Raw genomic sequence first — 27,511 nt, 5'->3', positions numbered from 1 at the left:
TCAGGGACCTGTTTTTGCAAACATGAACAGCACGTTTAACCTTGGGATCTTGATCCTCGTGGTCATCATTATTTTGATCATCATCCTGGGAAACCTGCTGGTCATCATCGCAATAGCACGGACTTCCCAGCTGCAGACTGTAACCAACATCTTCATCATGTCATTGGCAAGCGCAGATCTTATTATGGGGGTCATGGTGGTGCCGCTCGGCGCCACCATTGTTGTAACAGGTGATTGGAAGCTCGATAAGACTTGGTGCAATATCTGGACATCCGTGGACATTCTTTGCGTGACAGCGAGCATTGAGACGCTTTGTGCAATCGCAGTGGACCGGTACATAGCCATCACGAAGCCTCTGCGGCACAAGGTGCTGCTAAACAAGTGGAGGGTTCGAATGATCGTCTGTGTAGTGTGGATCGTGTCCGCTCTCACGTCTTTTCCCCCGATTATGACCAATATGTGGCAGGCCAATGATACAAAAGCACGGGAGTGCTACAATAACGCTAGTTGCTGTGATTTTGTGGCCACCAAGTCCTTTGCGATTGGGTCTTCGGTAATATCATTCTACATTCCTCTATTCATCATGATCTTCGTCTACACCAAGGTGTTTGTAATCGCTACCAAGCAGGTTCAACTCATAGACAAGAATCGGCAGCGGTTTCAGAACGAGAGTCTCGCCAGTCACGGCAATAACAACCTCCCATCAACAATTAGCATTGGCGTAACTTCAAATGGTAAACGAAAAAACTCACGCAGACGGCCTTCCAAATTAAGTGTAGTAAAGGAGCACAAGGCCTTAAAGACCCTGGGGATCATCATGGGCTGCTTTACACTCTGCTGGCTGCCCTTCTTCGTAGCCAACATCATCAGCGCCATCAATCGGGACCTGGTAAAACAGTGGGTTTTCCGCTCACTGAACTGGCTCGGCTACATCAATTCTGGCCTGAACCCCATCATTTACTGCAGGAGCCAGGAATTTCGCACAGCCTTCAAGAGCCTTCTAGGCTGCCCCTGGTTGCAGCTTCCAAGCTTGAACTCCCTTTATAAGGAACTTAGGACATGGTGTCCCTGCTTTCATGGCTCGACAAATGCAAGCGCATCTGGACCATTCCAGAAGCAGGCAAGCTCACAGGGGACGAGGCCGGAGCCGGTGCCACAGGAGGACGGTGAGGAAAGTCTGGGAAGCAGTCATTCAAATGGCAGCATGCAATATCCACAACATTCAAATGGCAGCACACACTTCAGCTACTTCTCAGAAACGGAGACTGAATTGTAAGTACCAATGAGTTTTTGGGGGTTTAACTTTCATGTCCAAGCCAATGAACATAACTGTAATCCTGTAAAATGGTCTTTAAAGTTTAACCATGTGTAGGTCATTATGAATGATGGCATGTTAGAACATATGACTTTCATAAATGGCACTACAAATAATTACAAACCTTTATATATGTATATTTTACATAGAAGAGTAAGCAAGAGTAAGGGTGTCATAAAAAACCCAAAGAGACCTATGTGGAGAAGTCAGTCAATAGAACTAACACAAACAACTAAAATTTGGTCCAACTGTGAGTTGTCATCCCCCAAAAACTGTTAGTATTTCTATGAAATATAAGTAAAGAGAAAAGGAAATATACAAATGAATAAAATGTAATACAGAGAGCGTTATAGCAACTGTTGTTTTGTCCTGACAACCCATAAGAAGAGCTATTATTAATATTATTACTAAATTTAAGAAGCTACAAATAAAATGTGATTAATCTGACCTTTAGCAAGCCATCACGTCATCACGTCATAATGTCACTTTTTAACTTGACAATTTAAATAACATGTTGTTGCTTTGCTGATTCCACATTTCTGTGAGTAACAGAGGATGTTTTTCAAAAGAATAAATATAAAATCCAAAAAAACAACCATTTTTCAATTCATAGTGATTAAAAATTTTTGACCAAATATACCAACAATCAAATGGTTCATACAAGCTAATTAGTACTCATTTATTTATTTATTATTTATTTTTATTTTCAATAAATTGGTTAAACACATTTATTAAATTAATAGCCTTTTGAATTTAACTAAAATAAAATGTGAAAATAATTAAAATATTAATTTTAAAAGCCCTAAAGAAATCTAAAAATGTAAAATATGGACCACAGCATACCTTTAGTCTTTATTTATAGTAATAATAATAATAATAATAATAATAATAATAATAATAATGATAAATGTGGGTGGTGGAAACGGTTCTGTCCATTGATGTCATAAAAAATGTTTTTTAAAAAAGAAATATATTTTTTGTAGCTGCAAATAAAATAAAAAATCCATTATGGTGGTGAATCATTTTCATTTCACTGACACTAAAAATTGGAACAGCTTTTAAAAAGTGATTCTTCTATAGCATCACTCTGAAGAACCTTTCTTCTGAGATCGTGTGCAATCTTTGCTCTTTAGTCAGATGCTCTGCTATAAAGCCATTATAAAAGAGACTATTAGAGTAGTCCTAGATTTTAACTTATTACATAACATTGCTGTATGACATGTTTTAAATAGAGTGGGTATGTACACTATATGGCCGAAAGTATGTGGACACCTGACCATGAGTTTGAGAGACATCCTGTTCCAAAACCATAATCATTAATATGTTGAGTTGTTTGTGGCTATATCAACCTTCTCTTTTGAAGGTGGACATTTTCTATGGAAATTTGTGGCCCTACATTTTTGTTTTAAAATACTGTGTCCACTCACTGTACACTCTATTAGACAGTCTTACCTAGTTAGTCCACCTTGTAGATGTAAAGTCAGACACGATCGCTCATCTATTGCTGCTGTTTGAGTTGGTCATCTTGTAAACCTTCATCAGTGGTCACAGGACGCTGCCCACGGTGCGCTATTAGCTGGATGTTTTTAGTTGGTGGACTCAGTCCAGCAGTGACAGTGAGGTGTTTAAAAACTCCATCAGCATTGCTGTGTATAATCCACTCATACCAGCACAACACACACTAACACACCACCAACATGTCAGTGTCACTCCAGTGCTGAGAATGATCCACCACCTAAATAATATCTACTCTGTAGTGGTCTTGTGGGGGTCCTGACCACTGAAGAACAGGATGAAAGCAGGGTAAAAAAACATGCAGAGAAACAGATGGACTACATTCAGTAATTGTAGAACTACAAAGTGATTCTATATGGTAAGTGGAGCTGATAAAATGTACAGTGAGTGTAGAAACAAGGAGGTGGTTTTAATGTTATGGCTGATCAGTGTATATACATATATACGATTTTATACACCTGTTAGCAATGGGTGTGGCTAAAATATCTGAACTTAATATTTAGGAGCGGTGTTCACATACTTTTGGCAAATAGTTCTCCATCACCTGAAGTGATAAATGTGTTCTCTAAGGGTAAAGATTAGTAAGAAGAGCACTCTAAGTGGAAGTAGGAAATGGTTTCAGGCTGCTGTTGCAGACCGTTTCACCTACGGTATGGTACGGTGTGGCTCATAGTGGAATGCTCGCTAAATTTTACACAGGAAAAACAACTACAGATGGTCGGCTCATAAGCACCAGCACTTGTGGTCATGTAAGCAGTAAATTCTGGTTTCAGACGTGGTTTTGGAGAGATCACTCGCTACCCCCTGCAATTTTTCTTTCTTCAAAAGTCACCATGAATTAGTCTGACTGGCAAATTTTGGTTTCCTCTTAGCAGTTAGGAGTTTTACAGAAGTCATTTAAGTACACAAGCAAGTGTAGTGTCTACTCAAAGTGCTTAACCTGATACTGCGTGTTTTAGCTCAATATTTATTATAATTGTTTATTTTTATTTATTAATATTAGGATGTCAATGGAAGTCTATTACTTCTATTTAAATGTACTATACATAATATAAATATATATAAATAAATAAATAAATAAATACATTGCACCCACTTAAAATAAATAAATAAATAAAATGTCAAGTGGTGTGACCATCCGGTTTATGCAGATACAATAAAAAGGTAATATAGTTAATATAATATATAATACAATACAGTATAATATAATTAAAAATATAATTATATAAATATAATTAAAATAATATATTAAAATATAAAATAACATAATATAATATAAAATAAATAAAATAAAATAATATAATAGAGTTCAAGCAACCTCAGAAAAACCATGTGTATATTTTGTTGAACCAAAAATGGACAATCTTTTGAACGGTCCCATTAAAAAACTATGGGCATTGATATTAACCTCCCTTGCAGCTATAACAGTGTCCACTCTTCTGCAGAAGAGCATTTGTCAGGTCAGAAACTTGCCTTTCTTGCAGCTGATGTTCCATATGGTCTTAAATGTAATGTGGGGTTGAGGTCAGGGATCTCTACAGGCCACTGGAGTCTCTTCATGCCAAATTCGACATGCCGTGTCTTAATGGGCCTTGCTTCATGCACAGTGGGTCAGTCATGCTGACACTGGTAGGGGCCACAAACTTGGAAGCTTATATGTTTTATATAAGCTATAAAAAGTGCCAACACACTGAATGAGATGTTGAGAGCGTACTAACACAGTAGGAAGTGTACAGCACATCTGTATGTGTATGGAGTTTGGCATGTTCTTACTATGTCTCTATGGATTTCATGTAAGGTTTACAAGCCACAATCATCCATGGATGTAAGTAAAAACATGCCAAACACTTCACAGACCCAAGATGACCAGAGGTGAAATTCAAACCCATGTCATAAAACCCCTGGAGCTGTGCAGCACCCATACTTAACAAAGACACCCACCCATACATAAAGGCAATATGGCAGAAAGATTACAGACAGTAACCAAGGGTGAGGTTTAAACCCATGTTGTCAGGACCCTGGAGCTAAAGAGACCCACACAGACACAGTGACAGCCTACCACTCACATGCAGTGACCAGAGCTGAGATACAAAGCCAAGTCATCGGCATTCTCATGCAGTGCCTTTGTGTTTTAGATGTTAGCTTTGTGCTAATGTCAAATACACCGTGACTGTAATTCTGACAGGTGACGGGTTAGTGGGACTTCGGCAACCTCTGCTGGTTGCAGGACCCCACACGGTTTGAGTAGAGCAGGCTGGCATGCGCTTCAGTCAACACTTGCACTGTTTTCCACAGAGAGCACATACTGAGGGCCAGATTTCATCCTCTGTATTATTTTACCTTTGTGTTGGCACTGTTACCAGGCAGCAGGTGTTTGTTTTGCAGCAGCAAGGTGGTGATTCCTCATCTTGGTGACAGTGCTGAGACTCAGGCTTTAGTGGTGGTGGGCAAAGTGCAGTAGACCATTGCGCCACCTAAAAGAGCACCTTGGGCTTTAGTGCAATGGACTGTTGTGCCACCCAAAAGAGCACCTTGGGCTTTAGTGCAGTAGACCATTGTGCCACCTAAAAGAGCACCTTGGGCTTTAGTGCAGTAGACCATTGTGCCACCTAAAAGAGCACCTTGGGCTTTAGTGGTGGTGGGCAAAGTGCAGTAGACCATTGTGCCACCTAAAAGAGCACCTTGGGCTTTAGTGCAATGGACTGTTGTGCCACCCAAAAGAGCGCCTTGGGCTTTAGTGCAGTAGACCATTGTGCCACCTAAAAGAGCACCTTGGGCTTTAGTGCAGTAGACCATTGTGCCACCTAAAAGAGCACCTTGGGCTTTAGTGGTGGTGGGCAAAGTGCAGTAGACCATTGTGCCACCTAAAAGAGCACCTTGGGCTTTAGTGCAATGGACTGTTGTGCCACCTAAAAGAGCACCTTGGGCTTTAGTGGTGTTGGGCTAAGTGCAGTAGAATGTTGTGCCACCTAAAAGAGCGCCTTGGGCTTTAGTGCAGTAAACTGTTGTGCCATCTACAAGAGCGTCTTGGGTTTTAATGCAGTAGACTTGTGCCACCTAAAAGACCACCTCGTTATTCCCAAAAGGCATAACAAGGTACTCGTAGTGACCCACTGGGGTGATAAATGCAGTCTTCCACTCTTCCCTCTGCCTAATCTGATTAAGATTGTACATGCTGCGCAGGTCCAATTTAGTTAAAATGGTAGCCCGCTGAAACGCTTCAAACGCTGTTGTGCAGTAGACTGTTGTGCCACCTAAAAGAGCATCTTGGGCTTTAGTGGTGTAGACTATAGTGCCACCTAAAAGAGCGCCTTGGGCTTTAGTTGTGGTGGGCACTTTTAAGGTTCAGTACACCCACTTCCAAAAAGTAAAAACACCTTTACCACCTGGGTATTGTGCAGTACTAAAGGGGTTAACAGAAAAAGAGGTTCCTAGAAAGGGGATTTAACACAGATGTTAAATAAGGGTGGGCGTGCGAAACCTCAGACAGACAAAAAATACAGAATATATATTGTGCACAAGAATTTGAAGCAAGCGCTCGTAGCAACACATCTGGTTTACACCGGGTTTACTTGTTTTTGCATGTGTATGAAGAAAAGAGGCATATTTTTGCATTTTGGCACAAACATGCCACATAAACTGTGGTTAAGGTACTGGACTAGTAATCAAAAGATTGCTGGTTCAAACCCCACCACTGCCAGTTCACCACTGTTAGGCCCTTGAGCAAGGCCCTTAACATTCAATTGCTTAAACAACACACTGTCACAGTTCTGTAGGTCGTTTTGGATAAAAGCGTCTGCTAAATGCTAAAAATGTAAATGTGTGTTCAATGTACACCGATCAGGCATAACATTATGCATCGCTGCTGGAGTTTTTAAATACTGTGTCCACTCACTGTCCACTCTATTAGACACTCCTACCTAGTTGGTCCACCTTGTAGATGTAAAGTCAGAGACGATCACTCATCTATTGCTGCTGTTTGAGTTGGTCATCTTCTAGACCTTCATTAGTGGTCAAAGGACGCTGCCCATGTGGTGCTGTTGGCTGGATAGTTTTGGTTGGTGGACTATTCTCAGTCCAGCAGTGACAGTGAGGTGTTTAAAAACTCCATCAGCATTGTTGTGTCTGATCCACTCATACCAGCACAACACACACTAACACACCACCACCATGTCAGTGTTACTGCAGTGCTGAGAATGATCCACCACCCAAATAATACCTACTCTGTGGTGGTCCTGTGGGGGTCCTGACCATTGAAGAACAGCATGAAAGGGGGCTAACAAAGCATGCAGAGAAACAGATGGGCTACAGTCAGTAATTGTAGAACTACGAAGTGCTTCTATATGGTAAGTGGAGCTGATAAAATGGTCATAATGTTATGCCTGATCGGTGTATATTAGAATGCTACTTATGCTGAAAAAAACAGTAAATTGATAGTGTTACAAAAAATACAGATGGGGAGTGTTGGGTTCATGGGCAAATCCCCTAAAAAGTTCAATATTCCCAGTTCCAGCAGCAAAAAGAAGACTAACACTGTCAGGAATGCATGAGCCTCTCCAGGTGTGGCTAAGCTGTGCTATGTGAAATTAAATCAGTGCTAAGAACAGTGCGAGGCCCTTCATATAAACCACATTGAAACTGTCTGCACACTGACGTGCTTTCTATTTCGTTAGCATGTCTGGTGTGAATGCTGATGCTAGCAGGTTCCTCCATGTGTGTAGAAATCCACCACTGACTGGTGAAAGAAATAGCTTTTTAGCTTTTTGCTTATTTTTTAAACGAACCTGTGTTAGTCTGTAGTTCTCCTTAGCCAGCATGAATGCTGTGCATGTCTAAATTAGATTTGTAATTTTAGAAAGCATAGGGCAGATTTGTATATTTCTATTTTAATAAAATGAGTTATTACCGTGTCGGCGACATAGACAACAATACATCTGATATGACTAAATTACCACTTGATTTTATTATTATTTTTTAATCAGCATAAATAGGGTTGGGTTGTTGTTACACTGAATGGTTGATACAAAAATGCCATCTTATTCATCTAAAGAGGGCAGCATATAATTACATGATACAGTTAATCTATTAAACCCATTATGAATTAAGTGCTAGACATTTTAAAACATCTAATAATTTGAATACTTAATACATCTAAATAAACAAGTCACTCACCAACAGGTTCATGGTAGTCCAGCTTATTGACTCTCTGAGGATTGAGGACTCAGGATGGGTGTTTTGGAAAATTAAATCCTTTAAAAACACCAATTACTAGGGTGGAGAACACATGCATCGTTAGCAATTGCTTGAAAAACATTCTGATTAACAGTGCCCTGCAAAGTGAAGAAGTAATGATTAGAACTCAGCCACAACAAATAAAGTGTTTAGGCATAAAGTGAAGAAAAAAGACTGTGGGTGTCTGTGTTTACTGCTGTTACACTGAAGATGTGTGAAATATATCTACTAGTACTAGCATATTTCTTCTAGCACTGAAGAAAAGTGGAAATGACAAGCTATCATATCCACAGTCTTAGCACCCCTGCTAATTAACTGTGCATGTCACACAATTAGACACTTGTCATTTCAGTATGAGTCCAGATTTTACTTATCAGATTTAAAGGGATTAACAGCAGTTAAACCAAAGCAGCTGTCTATAGCAAACTTCATACTGATGTACTAAACAGTTTGTAAAATGATATTTTCAATCAAGTCTTCATTATTCTGACACTACGTAGTACACAGTCTGCACACAATTTAGCAATAGCCACTTTAGCATATCTAATTTGATAAAAATTTTATTCGTTTAACTGAGTTATTTATTAGCAGCTATTTAGCAGGCTAGCACGCTAGGTAACTAGCTAGCTGTGGAAAATATTTTATCATGCTTTTGTTTACTACTGGCTAATAGTCCAGGTATTTAACAGAGTTATAAAAATAAGTTACACAGTTCTTGGATATATTATAATCTAATAAATTAAATAAGTAATAATAGTAATAATAATAGTAAATAATAATAATAATAAGTAAATAATACATTATACTCTATTTAATAACAGTATTTAATAATACTCTTTTCACTCAAATGCAGAGTTAACATTATTTTTAATTAAGTACATATTTAAAATTTAATATGTATGTAATTTTATTATGTATTAATTTATTTATTTTTATTAATTAATTAATTAATTAATTTTTTTGTGAACACTTTCTCTACACGGTGGCTCAGTGCAAGAAGGTCCTGGGTTAAATCCCCAGGTAGGACGGTCCGAGTCCTTTCTGTGTGGAGTTCTCCCTGTGTCTGCGTGGGTTTCCTCCGGGCGCTTTGGTTACCTCCCACAGTCCAAAGACCTGCACAAGAGGTGAATTGGAGATACAAAATTGTCCATGACTGTGTTTGACATTAAACTTGTGAACTGATGAACCTTGTGTTAATATAATACAAATTACTGATCACAGCAGATAGAAAACACTGGCAATACTGAGTCAAATTCTAAAGAAATCCAGTTTCTAGTTTCCTAGAGAAATGAATGGGGCTTGAGCTCACATTGGTCTTAGTAAAGAGGTACAGAGGCCCCTCTCTCACGGACAACCACGTGGCTCCTTTCAAGAAGCTGATTCGATGTGCCAGCTCCTGTCTATCTAATCCACGCTCTCAGGCGAATGTTTAGTAGCGTGAGTAACGCATGGCCGCTGTAGTCGTTTTGAAATTGGCAGTGCCTCTCGGCCGCCACACCAACACACACAACCACTGATAAACTTTATCACTCAGCAGCAACGTTTCCACTTCCCTAAAGAGGCTGTTTACCAGCTAAAGACTAAAGATCCAGGGTACATGGTGTATTTATATTGGTTGACACCAGTGAACAATTCTCAGCAATGAAGTGACACTAATGTGGTAATGACATGGTAGTTTGTGTTATTCTGGTGCAGGAGTGTCGTTGGGATTTTCAAATGTAAATTAAAGTTATTGGCCTCTTTCTTAGGAACACATACCCACATGTGGTAATCTTACTCTAATCTATTATCACTGGACACTTTCTGATCACAGGATGCTGTTGCCTTTTTTTTTTGTTGGAGCACTAGTTTAAAAATCCCAACAACACTGCTGCACCTGCTACACTTGTATGTGTTTGACACATTACACACTACTATGTTATTGCAGTGGCATTAGTGTCATCACAGTGCTGTGAATGGTCCATTGAAAAATTCTTTACATTACTTAAAACTCCCTATCACACCATTTTCCACTGGTTTATTTGTACATACGTGATCTATCTGTCCATACAGAATGTCACATGATCTTTTTAACACGAACCAGGCGTCAGAATTACAGTTTAAAGAATACAACATTATCTTATCACATTGAGCTTACATTCAGCCTTATGTGCACCGTTCACAGAACATTCTCGTAAATTCTCTTCCCATGCTGTGGACATATACAGTACATACTGGCGTTTATATTACCTTGAGAACGTCAGCTTGTCCTCTGCTGATGATTTTATTGCCAAACTCAATAAACTTTCCACCTACACATAGAAATGCATACAGCAGATTTGAGTTTCTCTCTCTTTCTCTTTTGTGAGGCTCTTAGTAGTTTGTAGATACTTCGTTTCCTTTCACAAAACATAGGCTGTGTCCGACGTGCAGTAGGTCATCCAGGTACTTTTCAAGTACTGTTTAATGAATACTACAGTACGTATTCGGACACGCTACCCGCTCTCGCGTACTGCTTTCGCATACTGTTCAGTATGGAAGTATGTGATTTCCAAAACATGCCAGTGTGTCCATGATGGACAAATTACTGTTAATTGCCCCTGCATGTAAATTATCATGTGAGTTTAGCATGTGATGGCTAAACCTACGCTTGTCCATTTTTCCTGCTTCTAACACATCAACTTTGAGGATAAAATGTTCACTTGCTGCCTAATATATCCCCCCCACTAACAGGTGCTGTGATGAAGAGATAATCAGTGTTATTCACTTCACCTGTCAGTGGTCATAATGTTATGCCTTGGCGGTGTAGTAACCCCTGATGGCTGGTATCACAGCTTGAATGGTTTTTTTTTATTGTTATTCCTAGCTAGGACAAATTTTCATCCACTCTATCCTGCAAAACTCTAGCTATTGCAGGACCGTACTGCATGCCCAGCATGTTTAAAAACCACCCACAGATTTTCAAGTTAGGTAGCTATAGGGGCCAATTCAAAGGCTCAGAAAACATCTAAATTTTATGTAAGCAATAATAATAGATGGATGAAGGAATCTAAAAAGCATAAAAGCACTTCTTCGTACACTGTGTAAATATTTGCATATGTTTATTGTTGCTATTTGTTTAAATAAATGTGTTTGGTTTACCAGACCATAACGGATCCTTATCTACAGTTTGCTTACATTTGGTGCTTTTGATGGTGGGCCGTATTTTCATACAGATCAGACACGTTTGCTACTGGTATTGATCTGCTATGATACCATGTGGGACATGACATGGGAAAAAAAACGGAACATACTGTACATGAGGGATAAGTATGACCCTTTGTGGCTATTTTGTTTACCAGTTTCTCCTCTGGTGCTACTGGATTTTGTCAAATAATTTACTGTAAACATTTATCTTGGCACACTTATTCAAATTAAAATGACATGAGATAATCTTAACATCAGATTAGATGTGGGGTACCAGCTGACCGTTTTAGTTATTTTAGACAATATTTCTGTTCCTGCTTTAATCAGAAGAGAAGAAAAGGAGGAAGGAATCAGTGATGCTTGAAACACTTTTTCCGTTTCTTCAGAACCTGTGCGCTGAACCATATGTGGTGTGTTAGCAAACACATGTCGGCCGCTGATTACTACACCCTGCTCTGGGCTGTTAATGAAAGACCAAAGGAGGAGTACAGGAAAGAGGAAGATAGAGTAAGCAATGAGGTAATATATGAAGATATTACCACAGTATGTAGATCAAATACGTCTCAAATATTGTTACACCTTCCATATGCATTAATTCTGAGGGGCATTTATTACTCTTTTCTTCAGATTTGACAAAGCTAAAATAGTGAGTGTTAAAATTTATTTTACTCTGCATAAAAGAGTGTCTAAATACCACAACTGCAAAACCATTAGGCCACAAATGATGACTGTTTTATAAATGATTGAGAATATAATGTAAACTAAGACTTTGGTAGTGAAATCCTGCTTATGTCGAGCTGTGACAAATGAACAGATGTAACTATTGGCATTCTGAGCAAACTTAATTTGGCCGAAGAAAATTTTAAGCAATTATTGTAAATGATTTAAAATCACCTGTTTAGTGGTACTTTCCTTCGCTGTATTTCTTGGCCTGAGAATTGCTTTCACGCCATTTCAACACATACTCGGTCACTTGGCATAAGCACGGCGGGAGTTTCAAAACCAGCCAAACAAGCATTTACTGAAACTACACAGAGCCGCCTTCACATGTCCATCCTTCTGGTGCCAAGGCACGACTGTTTTTTTCAGCCCAACCTCCGCTCTCCTCCTATTACACAGCAGACCGTTCCTGCAGGCACCACTAAGGAGATTCCAAAATCTCTTTTATTTATTTATTTTTTTAAATAAGTGCCAGTGGTTTTATAATCTCTTCTCCCACTTTTCCAATTATGTCTGTCAGCTACTGTGACCGGAGCCGAGTTCAAGGCTGATGTCAGAGTGTGTGTTTAACGTCTAAGCCCAAATCCATCAGAGGTGCACGCAACCCACTGTGGCGCGCTGTTGATGTAATCAATCATTATGCTTTTTTTATATTCACCATTCACGATTCAGTAGCACATTGGCAGGTCTAAACTGGCCTGTTCGGCTTCTTTTCAAACTCAGATGGGTATCAGGATTTTGGAGTTAGCTGGTCAAACAGCCTCCAGTCATCTGGAAAGATTTTAACAGGTGTTGGTAAATGACCATAGGCATGGAATGAAGTGGGGGGTGCTGGGGTTCAGCGAGTAGAGAGTAAAAATAGCTGAAAATGGGAAAATAAAATTAATTCAATGAATAAATGGGAAATAGGGACTAGTCAAAAATAAATCGATAATAGGGACTAGTCATTTTTGACTAGTCTTTATTTCCTATTTATATTTGACTAGTCCTTATTTCCCATTTATTTTTACTAGTCTTTATTTGTCATTTATTTTAATAATAATTAATAATATTTAAATTATTCATATTTAATAATGAATAATAATATTTTCCATTTATTATTAAATGTTTAATTCTTGGTGATTTGTAACAGGGTGGCTTGGTCGGGTCGCCTCACAGCAAGAATGTCCCGGGTTTGATCCCTAGGTAGAGCGGTCAGGGTCCTTTCTGTGTTGAGTCTGCATGTTCCCCTTTTGTTTGTGTGGGGTTTCTCTGCGAACTCCGGTTTCCTCCCGCAGTCCATCGTGTGCTCACAGTGCCCATGAATTGGATAAAGCAGTGGTAAAACAGACAATGCATAAATTAATGGATTGTATGGATTAACATTGATTTTATGTGGTTATGAACATGTGGGATTTCAGTATCAAAGTCTGGAATAATTAAAGCCAATGCAAAATACAGTATTTATAAATATATGCTATAATATGCCAGGTATGCCATAATTACCCCCAAGAGAATGTAATATGCATTCATTTATTGTTATTGTGATATTATTTCAAATATTATTCTGCACTGAATGTTGTGACTGGTTTAGAAACACTGGGCAAAGATAGACTCAGTCAGGATGGCATCTGTTACCCAGCCACTGCTAATGTAAAAGTTTGGTAGCGTAAATAAAGAAATCCTGACGGTTGATTAGACCTGTTTTCGAGGTGGCGGGGCTCAGATGAGGATAGATTTAGTTTATCCTCTGGTCGACTGAGCAGATGTTTTGCCTGCAAGTCGAGCAGATAAAGACCTGTGGCTTTACGTGTAAGCAGGGAGCCTGATGTCAACACAGAGATTTTTGTTTTCCTTTTACAATACCCATATCAACACACAAGGGAATTGCTGCATTTGCCACGTACACCCTTACTTTTGAGTAATGTTTAACAGAGACGTGGAGTAATGTTTAACAAAGACATTTAAAAGCATAGCATTTAAACAATTTATCAATTCTAGCCCTCGTAGGGAGCGCGTACAGTATGTATACCAGTAGGTACTTTTCACAGGTGTCTGATTGTTCATGAAAAGGAGTGGATGATTTTTTTGTGTCCATCACAAAGCTTTTTTTTTTTTTTAATGGAGCAATTAGTACTCCTGGGACTGAACTGGTACAAACTGACCAGTGAAAATATTTTTACGGTTTTCTGCTAGACGGCCCGGGCTTTCAGCCGACAGATGCCGCTGCCGCTGATGAAATCACTTCCAAATGTGAAGTCTTGCATCTGTCTTGCATCTCAAGAGACACACAAGGGTTCAGGAAGTACAAAAGGAGTAACTTTAGTCAGAGTATCCTTTGTCAGATTGCATGCTTTTGCAAATGTATGATTTCATACCATCATGCTCAAGCCATCACTGGTTTCATTCAGGTCTTTCATGAGTTTTGGCTAGCAGCATATAAAACCTGTCACAGTGTCAGACAAGTCAAATCCTGTCACTGCTCTCACTGGTGCTGATTCCAAAGAAAATTGTTAATGGCTGTTTTAGGACAGAAGAAGTAATCAGCAGGTATGTTATGATGAAATCGAAACCAAACTGGTTACTGGTTGTTTGCTGTAGGACTGGCTGGAGTTAGAAAACACTCTCAGAATGGATTGATTGTGCAGGGATGTGTATGTATGTTCAACCATTCCGAGACTGACGCTCAACGTTAGCTAAGTGCACTTCGCAGCAACTTCACCGCGATCACCAGAAGGTACTAAGCAAACATTTATGTTAAGCAGCCCAGAGCAAATTAAGCAAAATTAATCCCCAACCTCCAGAGTAGCATAATATGATCAGTTTCAGTCTGGTTGACGGGGAAGGAAGATTCACACCCAAAAATCATCTCTCATGGTTGAACATACATACACATCCCTGCACAATCAATCCATTCTGAGAGTGTTTTCTAACTCCAGCCAGTCCTACAGCAAACAACCAGTAACCAGTTTGGTTTCGATTTCATCCATTCCTGGAGATCTGTCTCCAACCCAGGACCTAGTCATTTCTCTGGATGACTTCCTGATTAGACCATCTGATAAGGTAAGAAGTCTTGGTGTTGTCCTGGATAACCAGCTGACCTTCTCTCCTTATATAGCCAACATGACGAGATCGTGCCGGTTCCTCCTGTACAACATCAGGAAGATTCGGCCATTTCTCTCCAGAGAAGCTACCCAGATTCTGGTGCAATCACTTGTAATCTCTCGGTTGGACTACTGCAACTCCCTCCTGGCAGGAGCTCCCATGGCCACTATTAAACCCTTACAGCTCATTCAAAATGCAGCTGCCCGTCTGGTCTTTAACCAACCTAAACACTGCCACATCACCCCACTGCTGCGTTCTCTTCACTGGCTTCCTGTAGCTGCACGCATTCAGTTTAAAACACTGACGCTCGCCTACAAAGCCAAAAATGGACCAGCCCCAAGCTACCTTCGGGGTCTAATCAAACCCCGCTCTGTACCACGCAACCTCCGAGCCTCTAGTCTAGCTCGACTTGAGCCTCCATCCAGGACTAAAGGAAGACAAGCATCAAGGCTGTTCTCTGTTCTAGCGCCCAAATGGTGGAACGAACTTCCTCTGTCTGTCCGAACAGCTGAGTCTCTTGCTGTCTTTAAAAAACGATTAAAAACACACCTTTTTACTAAACACTTAGGCTGATTTGTACTTATTTACTAACACTTTATTCCAATCTTTTCCATTAAAAAAAAAAAAAAAAAAAAAAAAAAAGGCACTTTGGTTCTAACAGGTTTTAGCAGAGTTGTGTTCTTCGACTGTTGTCTATCTAAACTTAAGGAATGAAATGTTCACTATGGAAGCACTTCTGTAAGTCGCTCTGGATAAGAGCGTCTGCTAAATGCTGAAAATGAAAATGTAAATGTCATGGACTCCTTGCCACAGATATGGGTACAAAATCCAAACAAGAGGACAAAACCTTGATTGAAGGATAATTTGGGCCATAAAAAGTACAGTATATGGGCAAAAGTATGTGAACACCCCTCCAGTTATGTTGTTTAGGTGTTTCAGCCACATAAAAAACATTTATGTTAAGCAGGTCGGTGCAAATAAAGAAAAATGCGTCCCAACCTACTCACACAGACAGTTGATAAAACCTGAGATTTGGATTAATTTAACTACCTGTAGTCTTTTTTGTATAAACGACAAATTACACCAATCAGCCATAACATTAAAACCACCTCCTTGTTTCTACGCTTACTGTCCATTTTATCAGCTCCACTTACCATGTAGAAGCACTTTGTAGTTCTACAATTACTGACTGTAGTCCATCTGTTTCTCTGCATGCTTTGTTAGCCCCCTTTCATGCTGTTCTTCAATGGTCAGGACTCTCCCAGGACCACCACAGAGCAGGTATTATTTGGGTGGTGGATCATTCTCAGCCCTGCAGTGACACTGACATGGTGGTGGTGTGTTAGTGTGTGTTGTGCTGGTATGAGTGGATCAGACACAGCAGTGCTGCTGGAGTTTTTAAACACCTCACTGTCACTGCTAGACTGAGAATAGTCCACCAACCAAAAATATCCAGCCAACAGTGCCCTGTGGGCAGTGTCCTGTAACAACTGATGAAGGTCTAGAAGATGACCAACTCAAACAGCAGCAATAGATGAGTGATCGTCTCTGACTTTACGTCAGTGAGTGGAAACGGTGTTTAAAAACTCCATCAGTGCTGCTGTGTCTGATCCACTCATACAAGCACAACACACACTAACACACCACCACCATGTTTTTGTTGGTTGAGTAAGTTTAGAATGGCAGTCTGACCTAGGCAGTGTGGCTGTAGTTTATATCTTCACTTCTTCACGCTGTACCAAACTGAGCTCTTTTATGCCCTTTTTGATTTATTTTGTGGACAGTAATGATAGACATCATAAAGAGATTGATTGTTTACTCTTGCAGGTATCTGCTCCAGCTGTTGATTGATGTTTTGACTGTTAAAATATTCAGTCTTGCCTGAAATGGAAGCTTCTCAATGTTTTCTTTAAAGATTTTAGTAAATTAGTAAAAGACTGGCATTTTGATTGGCGGAAACCACTGTTCTATAGATTATTCAGAAAAAAACTGACAAATAAGCTAAAAAACATGGCTGAAGTCCTAAGAGCGATCAAAAAAAGCAGACAGTGCCGGGAAAGATGATGATGTACGACATTTTCCAATGGAAATTGAAAAGGCAAAGACTCGCCTCCAAACCACCCACACCTTCAATCCATCTTCAGGCATTAAGTCATTTTCCAGTTTGAAATGTCGCAACCAAACAGTGATGTACTGTTTTACTCATTGCAAATTCCCACATACTAGTTCCCTGTAACACATGATGGCTATCAACTAGTAGGACAAGGGCTAACATGTGCTTCCTCCAAGACATGTGCAAAAGTAACAAAGCCACTGGGTAGTAAACGTGACTGAAGGATAAAATGAAATGTACTAGATTGTATAAATAAACTCGCAGTTGCACATTATGATCAGTTTCAGTCTGGTTGACGGGGAAGGAAGATTCCCACCCAAAAATCTACTAGCACCCCAAAAACAGGGTCTCATATGGACTCCTTGCCACAGATATGGGTATGAACTCCAAACAAGAGGACAAAACCTTGACTGGTGGATGAATTAGGGGCATAAAAAAGTATAATATTAGGGCAAAAGTATGTGGACACCCCTTCAGTTATAGAGTTTGGGTGTTTCAGCCACACAAAAAAATTAACATCATTACGTTAAATAAACTATACGCTTTAATTTTTGTGACAAGTTTTGGGAAGCCTTTTCTGTTTTAGCATGACCCTTTTGCCTAAAGCAAGGTCCATAAACACATAGTCTGACAAGTTTTTGGTATGGAAGAAATCCAGTTAAATTGGAACATTGGTTGCAAGCCAAACCTGACCTCATGAATCCTCTTTCAACTAAGAGCACAAATTCACACAGACACCATACAAAGTTTGTGGAAAATGCTTCCCAAAGATGTGAAGGCTGATCAAACTGTGAATGGGTGATTTGTAATGGTTGGTTTACAGTGTACCCACACCCACTTGCCAATTTGCATGGTACACATAGCTGACATGGACTTACTGACCAATAATTTGGTGAACCTGTAGTACAGTAGGTATAGAATTACTGACTGTAGCCTATCTGTTCATATCCACAGTTTGTCAGCTCCAATCTACTCCATCCATTAGCAGAAAGAGAGCACCATGGGATGGCTGATGATCTGTAAGGCTGTACATACAAGGTAGGTGTACCTAATAAACTGGTAAACAAGTATTTTGGGGCTTTTTTATGGCTGTAATTATGGGGCATTTAGGCAATCAATGCAGTTCATACATGTTTTTTTTTTGTTTGTTTGTTTTCTTTTTTCCCCCCATTTTTCTCCCACTTTAGTGCATCCAATTTCTGCCCGTCAATCATCCTCTCACTAATGCCGGTCCCTGCTCCTGATTGGGGAGGACGAGGCTGCTCCACGCCCCCTCCGACACGTGCACAGCAATCGAACATCTTATCACCTACACTTGACGGGTGCAGTGCAGTACAGCGCTGTGTACGGAGAGCCACACCCTCTACCTCACTCCTTTCCCATCTCTGTGCAGGCGCCACCAACCAGTCAGCAGAGGTCGTAATCGCACTAGTCCCCATCCGGCTTAATCCCGCCCCTATCTGAACAACAGGCCAATCGTTGTTCATGTGGCCGCTCAGCCTCAGCCGGCAGGCAGAGCCGAGATTCGATACGATGTATTCGAGATCTCAGCTCTGGTGAACAGCATGTGTTTTTACCCCTGCGCTACCTGAGCGGCAGTTCCTGCATGTTTAAAATTTGCTGCTTTTATATAATTGTATGATTATATAAGTGTGTAATCAGAAACATAAGACACCAAACCCTTATTGAATACATATACCATTCAGTTACATCTACATTTGAACGAAAAACGAATGTTGCTCTCTGTTATGACTATTTGCAGAATAAAATGTAGTTTTTGCAAGGAGGGTATTACTAGATTTAAATACAATGTGTAGTTGCATTTGCGCTGGTTGGTATGACCACTTCTCTAAAGCATGGACTGGAAATGAAAGAGGACCTTCTCTCAGTGTGTGGAAAATAATGCATAAACACGTTCTTCCATAAACAATTACAGTCCAATTTACTCATGTTTGCAGTCCAGGAAAAAGTACCTGAATGTCTGGATTATTGACTTCTATAAAAAACAGACTTTCTAATTACAGTTTGCAATGCTAAATATAATGAAAAGGAACCAGAATTTTAGTTTAATTTTGTAGTGTGTCTGTCTATTATTATGACTTTAATGAAAAGAATAAACCACATTTTAGAAGGAACTAATCTAGGTACTTGGGTAGGTACTTGAAAAGAGGCACACAAACCTTTTCTTGTAACTGCAGGTGGAATAACCATAACATATCAAGCCTCGGGTACAAAATTAAACAGGAAAGGTTTGCGCCTGCCAGTCTACGTGCAGAAGCTATTATGCAATGTTTGCCCACATTTTACCATGCCGAATACCACCACCCTCCCGCCTCGGTTCCACTACATGACAGTTATTGTACTGGAATATATATGATAATGTGAGACCAGGCTGAAGCAGGCAGCACAGCAAGACTAGGATCGATATATCTCAGAGAGTTTAAACTCTAATGCCGACACGGAAGCTGGCAAGCCAGTGTTTTTATTTCAGTGGCATTAGATGCGCTCATGGTGTTTGGCTGTAAAAGCAGCTGGTCTGTTGGGACTCCGGCATGTCCAGTCAACTATGCTAAAGTTTAGATGTAAGGCTGACAAAGTGATTGAAGCAGAAAGAAAGAGCATAGGGGTGAATGATGGGTATGGAGTGTTGGTTTAAAAAAAAAAAAAACAATAATAATCACATAGTTTTTCACAGCTCAGTGGTTGCATTTCTGTGGAATTACTCAAACGGTTGTAGGTACAAACCTCAGGACTGTCAGAAATCTGGGTCTGTTTGATCAGGACATGCTTTGTACTTCTAGAAATCAAACTTTTGGTAGTCCTGTAATCTGGGTTTGAATTGAAATATAAAATAAATTCGGCACTTCCTTCAAGATAAATGAACATTAACCAACTACTCAGATTGCCAACAACAGTTTTGCAACAACATAAAATATAAATGATGTACTTACATAATAAATGATGTACTTACATAAATTACACAAGTGATGTTTTGAATAGTGGTGCTGGTTCTGCTCTAACACCCTCCACTTCTTTTGAAAGACTTCTACTAGACTGCAGGGATTTCATTCCATTTAGTCACAAGAACCCAAGTCAGAGGTCCGTTATGTTATTGTGTGTTATACTTGCTCCCAACGGGCAATTCATCTTTTGTCTAAGTGACTTAAAAACTGTAAACACAATTGTAGCAATTGAGGTGCACCACTAACTAGATTAATCACTAATGTTGTAGAATTGTTTTTTAGACTACCAAACAAGCGCAGCGGTAGCTCATTGGTTAAGGTACTGGACTAACAGAAGGTTGCCAGTTCATGCCCCACCACTGCCAAAGTAGCTACTGTTGGGCCTCTTGAGCAAGACTTTTAACCCCCAATTGCTTAAATTGCATTTAGTCATAATTGTTAGTCACTTAAAAATAAAAGTATAAAAGTGTCTGCTAAATGCTGCAAATGAACAATGAAAAATGAACAAACAAGTGTTTCCACTGATTCTTAGTCCAACAGTGGAGTGCTGTGTACCACATTGGGATGCTTTTATATTGCTGCTTAGTCATAAAACCCCAATTCATTCAGCTCTTAATGAACAGTTACTGTGCCAAAGAGGCTTTTAGAGGCAGAAACATTCTGGAGGGTCTCACTCTTTTGACCTTTAATAATCACTTTATCCAGAGTCTGTAAGCTCTAAATCTATGTTTAAAAATGTATAAGGTGGCACGGTGGCTCAGTGAGTAGCACTGTTGCCTCACAACAAGAAAGTCCTGGGTTTAATCCCCAGGTGGGGCGGCCTGAGTCCTTTCTGTGTGGAGTTTGTATGTTCTCCCTGTGTCTGTGTGGGTTTCCTCTGGGAGCTCCAGTTTCCTCACACAGACAGTCCAAGTCCAAGATGTGCAAGTGAGGTGAATTGAAGATACCATGCCTGTGTTTGACATTAAATTACCGTTTCTGTCATGAATGGACCCAAAGTGTGTAAAACATGACGTTAAAAGTTTAATACATAAATAAATAAATATGTATGTCATTATTATGAATTCAAATGAATGACTGTGAATTGTTTAATTAAAATACTGTATTATTATTATACTGTATAATTATTTAAATAATTATATGCATATGTAAAATACTTTATGCAACAGGGCTTGGAATACAATGCGATACAAATATAGATTAATATTAAGCAATATATTTGTTCAGAAAGGGCATTTCATTTTGTCTAAGTCTCTAGAGGTACCTTAGTTGAAAGAAAAAACCTTTACAAAATCATAGATAAAGTAATAACACAAAACCCAGTCATCAATCTGTGTCTTCTGTTATTGTTTTAAACCCTAAATCAGAAGAAAAATCTAAAACAAGATCAGAAGGGAACCTTAAGGAAATTCAGAAAAGCAGCAGCAAACGATTTATTTAAAATTCACATTAACAGCATTCAATTATGTTAGGTCCAGGACCTACTCTAATCCTGTATTTAGTGATACTACACTAAAAGAAAGCATTATTTCTAATTAAATGAAAGCTTAAAGTAAGCCTGACATGTCAAACACAGTGGAAAATTCACAAGGCCAAAACAAACGGGAACCGAAACCCATAAAAATCAGTTTAAACGCTTTGTTCTTCCTATTTATCACAATCAGCAGTAGCTGAGCAGTGTATCTGCTGAAAGGATCAAGCGATTAAACCCGAGGTTACAAACATCTGCCTCCTGCTTTTTTTGATGCCTCATGATCGTTTTTTTATTTTCAGAGCCGGTTCTAAACACACATGAATGAAACACTGATTGCAGTGTTTTACACAGCCAGGCTGATCTGATAAGAACGTATAAATAGCCAACTGGAAATAAACACTTTTCTGGTTACGAGAATCATGCAGGTCGAAAACAAAACTGAACATGTTAGTGTCCCTGAGTTAGAATGTTTAAACCAGTTAAAATAATCTATGTAGAATAATAACTAGATTAGTATTTTATTTTATATATCTATTAAACCAGATTATATTCTGCAGATTATAAGTAAATAATACCAATATATAAATACACCAACTAGGCATAACATTATGACCACTGACAGGTGAAGTGAATAACACTGATTATCTCTTCATCACGGCACCTGTTAGTGGGTGGGATATATTAGGCAGCAAGTAAACATTTTATCATCAAAGTTGATGTTAGAAGCATGAAAAATGGACAAGCGTAAGGATTTGAGTGAGTTTGACAAGGGCCAAATTGTGATGGCTAGACGACTGGGTCAGAGCATTTCCAAAACTGCAGCTCTTGTGGGGTCAGTATCTATCAAAAGTGGTCCAAAGAAGGAACAGTGGTAAACCGGTGACAGGGTCATGGGCGGCCAAGGCTCATTGATGCACGTAGGAAGGCAAAGGCTGGCCCGTGTGGTCCGATCCAACAGATTGCTGAAGATGTTAATGCTGGTTCTGACCATGTACACCCTTTCATGGAAACGGTATTCCCTGATGGCTGTGGCCACTTTCAGCAGGATAATGCATCCTGCCACAAAGCAGAAATGGTTCAGGAATGGTTTGAGGAGCACAACAACGAGTTTAAGGTGTTGACTTGGCCTCCAAATTCCCCAGATCTCAATCCAAACGAGCATTTGTGGGATGTGTTGGACAAATAAGTCCGATCCATGGAGGCCCCACCTTGTAACTTATAGGAATTAAAGGATCTGCTGCTAACATCTTGGTGCCAGGGGTCTAGTGGAGTCAATGCCTCAACGGGTCAGGGCTGTTTTGGCAGCAAAAGGGGGACCAAGGCAATATTAGGAAGGTGGTCATAATGTTATGCCTAATCGGTGTATATACAAATATGCAAATCATAAATCAGCCACTGTTGGGCCCTTGAGCAAGGCCCTTAACCCTCTCGGCTTCAGTGGTGCCGGACAATCGCTGACCCTTCGCTCAAGCTTACAATTTGAGTCTCAGCTGTGCTAACAGGCACTCAACAGACAAAAGGTGCCATGTCTGAGGAAGTGATAGAAAGATAGAGCTTATCCTTATTGCCACTGCAACATAAAATTGTGATTATTGAGAGAATTGTATTGATTTATATGTTACATGTACCGTGCTGAAGATATAATAATATCAGATATATTGTTATACTGTGGTGCCATTGTTACATACAAACCCCTTCAATCTCGGACTGATGAAGTGTTTATATGATGTTTTATATTTCACATCAGGTTACCGGGTTTACCCGTGTTTATTACAGTACAGTCATGAAGGGGGGAAAAATCTGTCAGAATCAGAGAAGAGAAAGAGAAAAAAAAAACAAAGAGAAACGTTTAGAACGAGATTGTTAATATGAAGAAACATTAGAAGCGTGCCAGGTGGACGTTCTGGGCGCTGTTGCAAGAAAGACTTGATTCGAATATTTTTAAACCATTAATCATTGAAATCAGCAGTGTGCTGGGTCTGACACCTCGCTGGACCGTTTTACCAAATACAGCAGTAAATCACGGAAGAAAAGAAAATCATTTATTTATGCAAGGAATTAGCAGTGTGATAAGTACACTGCTTTAGAATGAAGTATTAATCTGTGTTTTATAGTAGGACTTTTATACAGGGTGAAATTATTACTTAATCTAAGAGACAGTGGTAAGGACTGTACAGTCCATCTGCTTTGACTTGAATTAAGTGGTGATCCGGTGTGTGAGGTTACTTTGGTCAAGGTCTGGACTCTGTATTGTTTCATTTTAAATATGACCAACCACAATTTATAGATTAAATTAGCTTAAGAAAAAGGTACTTTAAAACAAAAGTTAGTTGAATTTAAGTACAAATTTAATCACAGTAAATACAAATTTAATTACAGTAAATTTAGCCCAGCTACAATAAAACTATTCTTTATTTTTGGGAAAACAGGCAAATGTTTAATGTTCTATTATTATTATTATTATTATTATTATTATTATTATTATCATTCTTATTAGTAGTAGTAGTAGTAGTAGTAGTAGTAGTAGTATTGTGCTCAGGTGGAGCAGTGATGTATCACCACTGAGATCCATGTTTGAATTTTATCTGTGCTACCAGCCAGACAGGTGTCTACACAGACATGACTGGCTATGTCTAAGAACAAAGGATGGCCAAAGATCTGTGATGCACTGGTACCCTGTATATGTTATTCCTGCCTTGTGCCTAGGAATGGACTGGGCCCACTGTGCACTGTGACCATGACCAGGATAAAGCAGTTGATAATAACAGTTCATAATCTCAGTTCTGCCCTAGTAACGGAGGGGGCAAGGGTTAGCTTTGTTCTCCTCAAATCAGAGCGGGGATCAGCATTAGTGGAGAGGAAGCGTGACGCAATTGGGCAATTGGATGCACTAAAAAGGTTGGGAGAAAAAGCATAAATAAAATAAAAAATATATATAAAGTTAAAATAAATAAAATAATGTACTTTAAAAAAATTTAATTCATTTACTATAAAAATAACTAAATCATAAAATAAAATGTAATAATAATACCTATATCTATCATTATTATTATTATTATTAGTAGTAGTAGTAGTAATAGTAGTAGTAATAGTAGTAGTAATAGTAGTAGTATTATTAGTATTAGTAGTAATGGGGTAGTAATGGTATTGCTTTTTGTGTAATATGCATCTGAATGTTTTTAAATGGACTTACAGGGCTTGTATTCCTGGAATCCTTTGAGATTAGGTTCAATATGAGAAAATTGTAATTCCTTAGGATTACCTGACCTGCGTGCATCAGCTGACCTAAAGCCTCAGGGTGGGTTACACTATTTAAGGATGTCCAACTGGAAACGCTGGAGGCAAACCATTAAAGGTTTAAAGGTAAGGCAGGGCAAGATACAGTAGGTAGGACAATTATAACTGATTAAGACTTGTCTAAACTTTAGCAAGCAAAATGTACGACACAACATCAATCAAACAATTGAGCTTGAGACTCAAGGGTTAAAGGTCTTGCTTTGGTATTTAAGAGGATTTGGCTGTCAAAGGATTTTAACTTTCTGCTCGCAAGTGCAAAACTTGAAGCACTTGACCTTCCACTGCCCCAAAGGAAGGAACACACATGAAAACTGACAAACATAAAAAAATTTTATGTTGTTGATGCACTCAAAACTAGCCTGCCAAATGCAACTACATTATATTCATATTAACTAACCAACACTGTGACCTTAGTATCCCAAAGAAGGCATTGTAAATCATGATTACATCTTCAGTCTGACACCCCTGAGGGTTGACCCTAAGGTCTTGGCCTCTTGGAACATTTTTTCAGTTTGTGTTTTCCCCTTTTCCTTCAGATAGGATATAAGCGCTTATCGTTGTTTATCCTTTCCTGTAGAGACATGTACAGTAGTTGAGATAGGATCGGAATCCGGGGCATTCAGAAGTGATGGACATCAGACGTTTAGGCAGAGATTGGCATAAGGGAAAAAAGATGAGCAGAGGGGAAATAAAGAGAGAAAAACGAGGGACAAGATGTTCTCCAGGGTCACTGGTGCTGATCGTTCTAGACATTTAATGTAACAGATTTAGAGCATCAGATTGCAGTTTCATCAGCTTTTAAGGGATAATCTTGGAAGAATGATTTTTAAACCTTCTTATTTGTGATTTTGTAATTGCTTTATATAGTAAAATACAAATAGGCTAAATACTACAACCCCAAATCAGAAAAAGTTGGGACAGCATGGAAAATGCTCCCTTCCTTTAATGCATTTTATATACAATTCTCTCAGATCTTATTGAATTTTCTTGCCATTTGTGATTCTTTAAAGATTTTGAGTTTATTAATACGCTTCAAGATGAATGAGTCTTATTCTACAAGGCTACATGATCTTCCCACCTCCCAAACCATGCAGTAGGCAGATTGGCTACTCTAAAGCTTGGCTGGGCTGAAGATTTTGTTGCGGTTGCAGCTTCTAACCCAAAGCCAATGTAAAGCTTGTTGAGAAATTTCATGAGTGAATGAATGAATTTGGGCCCATTCAGTCAAAGGTGAACATTAGATGAGAAATCAATGTTTCAATTCAACACAAAGGGTTTCCAATGGGGTTGAAGTCAGGGCTCAGTGCAGGTAAAGCCATGTCTCTATGGACCTTGCTTAATGCACAGTCAAGCTTACATTTTTGCCATTTAACAGATGCTTTATCCAAAGCGACTTGAGAGTTAAGGGCCTTGCTCAAGGGCCCAACAGTGGCAACCTGGCAGTGGTGGGGTTTGAACCAGCTACAACTGCCCTGAAGGTTGAAGTAGAAAGGGCTTTACTCAAAGTATTAACAGAAATCTGGAAGCATATCATTTGTTTTTAACAATATGTGTGGCTGAAACATCTAGAACTCAATAATTAGGATGGATGTTTAAATTTTTAAAATTGCTTTGTTTGTAGTTTGAGATTAAATAACTAGTTATTCTATATTCTAAAGACATAAAGTACTTACGGATGCTTAAATGAAGAGCATCTGGAGTCATGCTGTTTATGATTGTTCCATTAATTTTGGTAATTTCTTTCAAAAGTCACAAGGTTCGTGAAAACCAAAACTATTGCACTATTCAGCATGCAAAATACTAACCATAAGATCCTTCAAGTGTCTGGCAATGCTTCTAACAAAATCTCTATTTGTCATCTCTAGTTCCACCTTACACGAGCTGGAATATTAAGAACTGCGGAACCACAGCCTGGCTGGACGGCAGACGTTAAGACGGACCGACGGAAACAGACAGAGAAAGAGAAACTCATTTCAGCCAAGAATGGATATTGTTTCCAGCCCAGCGGAGAGCAGAGCCACAAAGGGAAGCTCATGAAATGACTGTGATGAAATACACAAACAAGATAAAGCAAATGGGAAAGGCTAATCCCACTGTAGCACGCACAGAGAGAGGACTCGCACAAACACACAAGAGCAGATGGACAGAGGAGACCGGGTCCTAGTCCTACACCCATGATCTTTTGAGAATGAAAAAAAAACGGACCTAACTTTCAGTGAAAGTTAAATCTGTGGAAGTGGATAAACAAATAAATAGTGAAATTTCTCAAACGTTGACCCCGTCTCTGCACTGAAAATCTGCAAAACCGTGTATGACAAGCAAGGACTTGAAACAAATTGCGCACACACATACCTAAAAGACTTTTTTTTAAAGCACAATGGATGTACTCTTTTACTTTACAAGAAAATATAGGCTGAAACCAAATTTTGTACCTATGTTAAATTATTTTCTATTTATTATTATTCTTCGCCAGTTTTACCTGTGAATGTGCAACAAGCTTATGGTTTTCACATCGTACAGCTTCACGTCTGTATAGCTCTATAATGCTATGGTAGCTGATGTGTTTTGTTTTATGTAAAGTCCTTTGCGAACTGACAAAACCATTTCTTTGTCTTTTGTGCACAAAAATTACA

General features: G+C 39.1%; 1 protein-coding gene across 1 annotated transcript; it reads left to right on the top strand.

The window, feature by feature from the left end:
- Positions 1-27,511, top strand: adrb3a (adrenoceptor beta 3a). The gene is made up of 3 exons (XM_062998635.1): positions 1-1,272; positions 18,099-18,182; positions 26,744-27,511. The coding sequence occupies exons 1-2, from the start codon at positions 23-25 to the stop codon at positions 18,127-18,129; spliced, it is 1,281 nt and encodes a 426-aa protein (XP_062854705.1). The 5' UTR covers positions 1-22; the 3' UTR covers positions 18,130-18,182; positions 26,744-27,511.

Source organism: Trichomycterus rosablanca, chromosome 7, assembly GCF_030014385.1.
Source record: "Trichomycterus rosablanca isolate fTriRos1 chromosome 7, fTriRos1.hap1, whole genome shotgun sequence".
In the NCBI taxonomy this organism is placed as follows: Eukaryota; Metazoa; Chordata; class Actinopteri; order Siluriformes; family Trichomycteridae; genus Trichomycterus; species Trichomycterus rosablanca.
The sequence above is the reverse complement of the archived record's forward strand: the minus strand, read 5'-3'. Positions and strand labels throughout refer to the sequence as shown.

Coding starts and splice junctions, on each gene's coding strand:
- adrb3a (XM_062998635.1), top strand. CDS start 23: ATGAACAGCACGTTTAACCTTGGGATCTTGATCCTCGTGGTCATCATT. Junction 1,273..18,098: donor TCAGAAACGGAGACTGAATT/GTAAGTACCAAT, acceptor TCATATCCACAG/TTTGTCAGCTCCAATCTACT.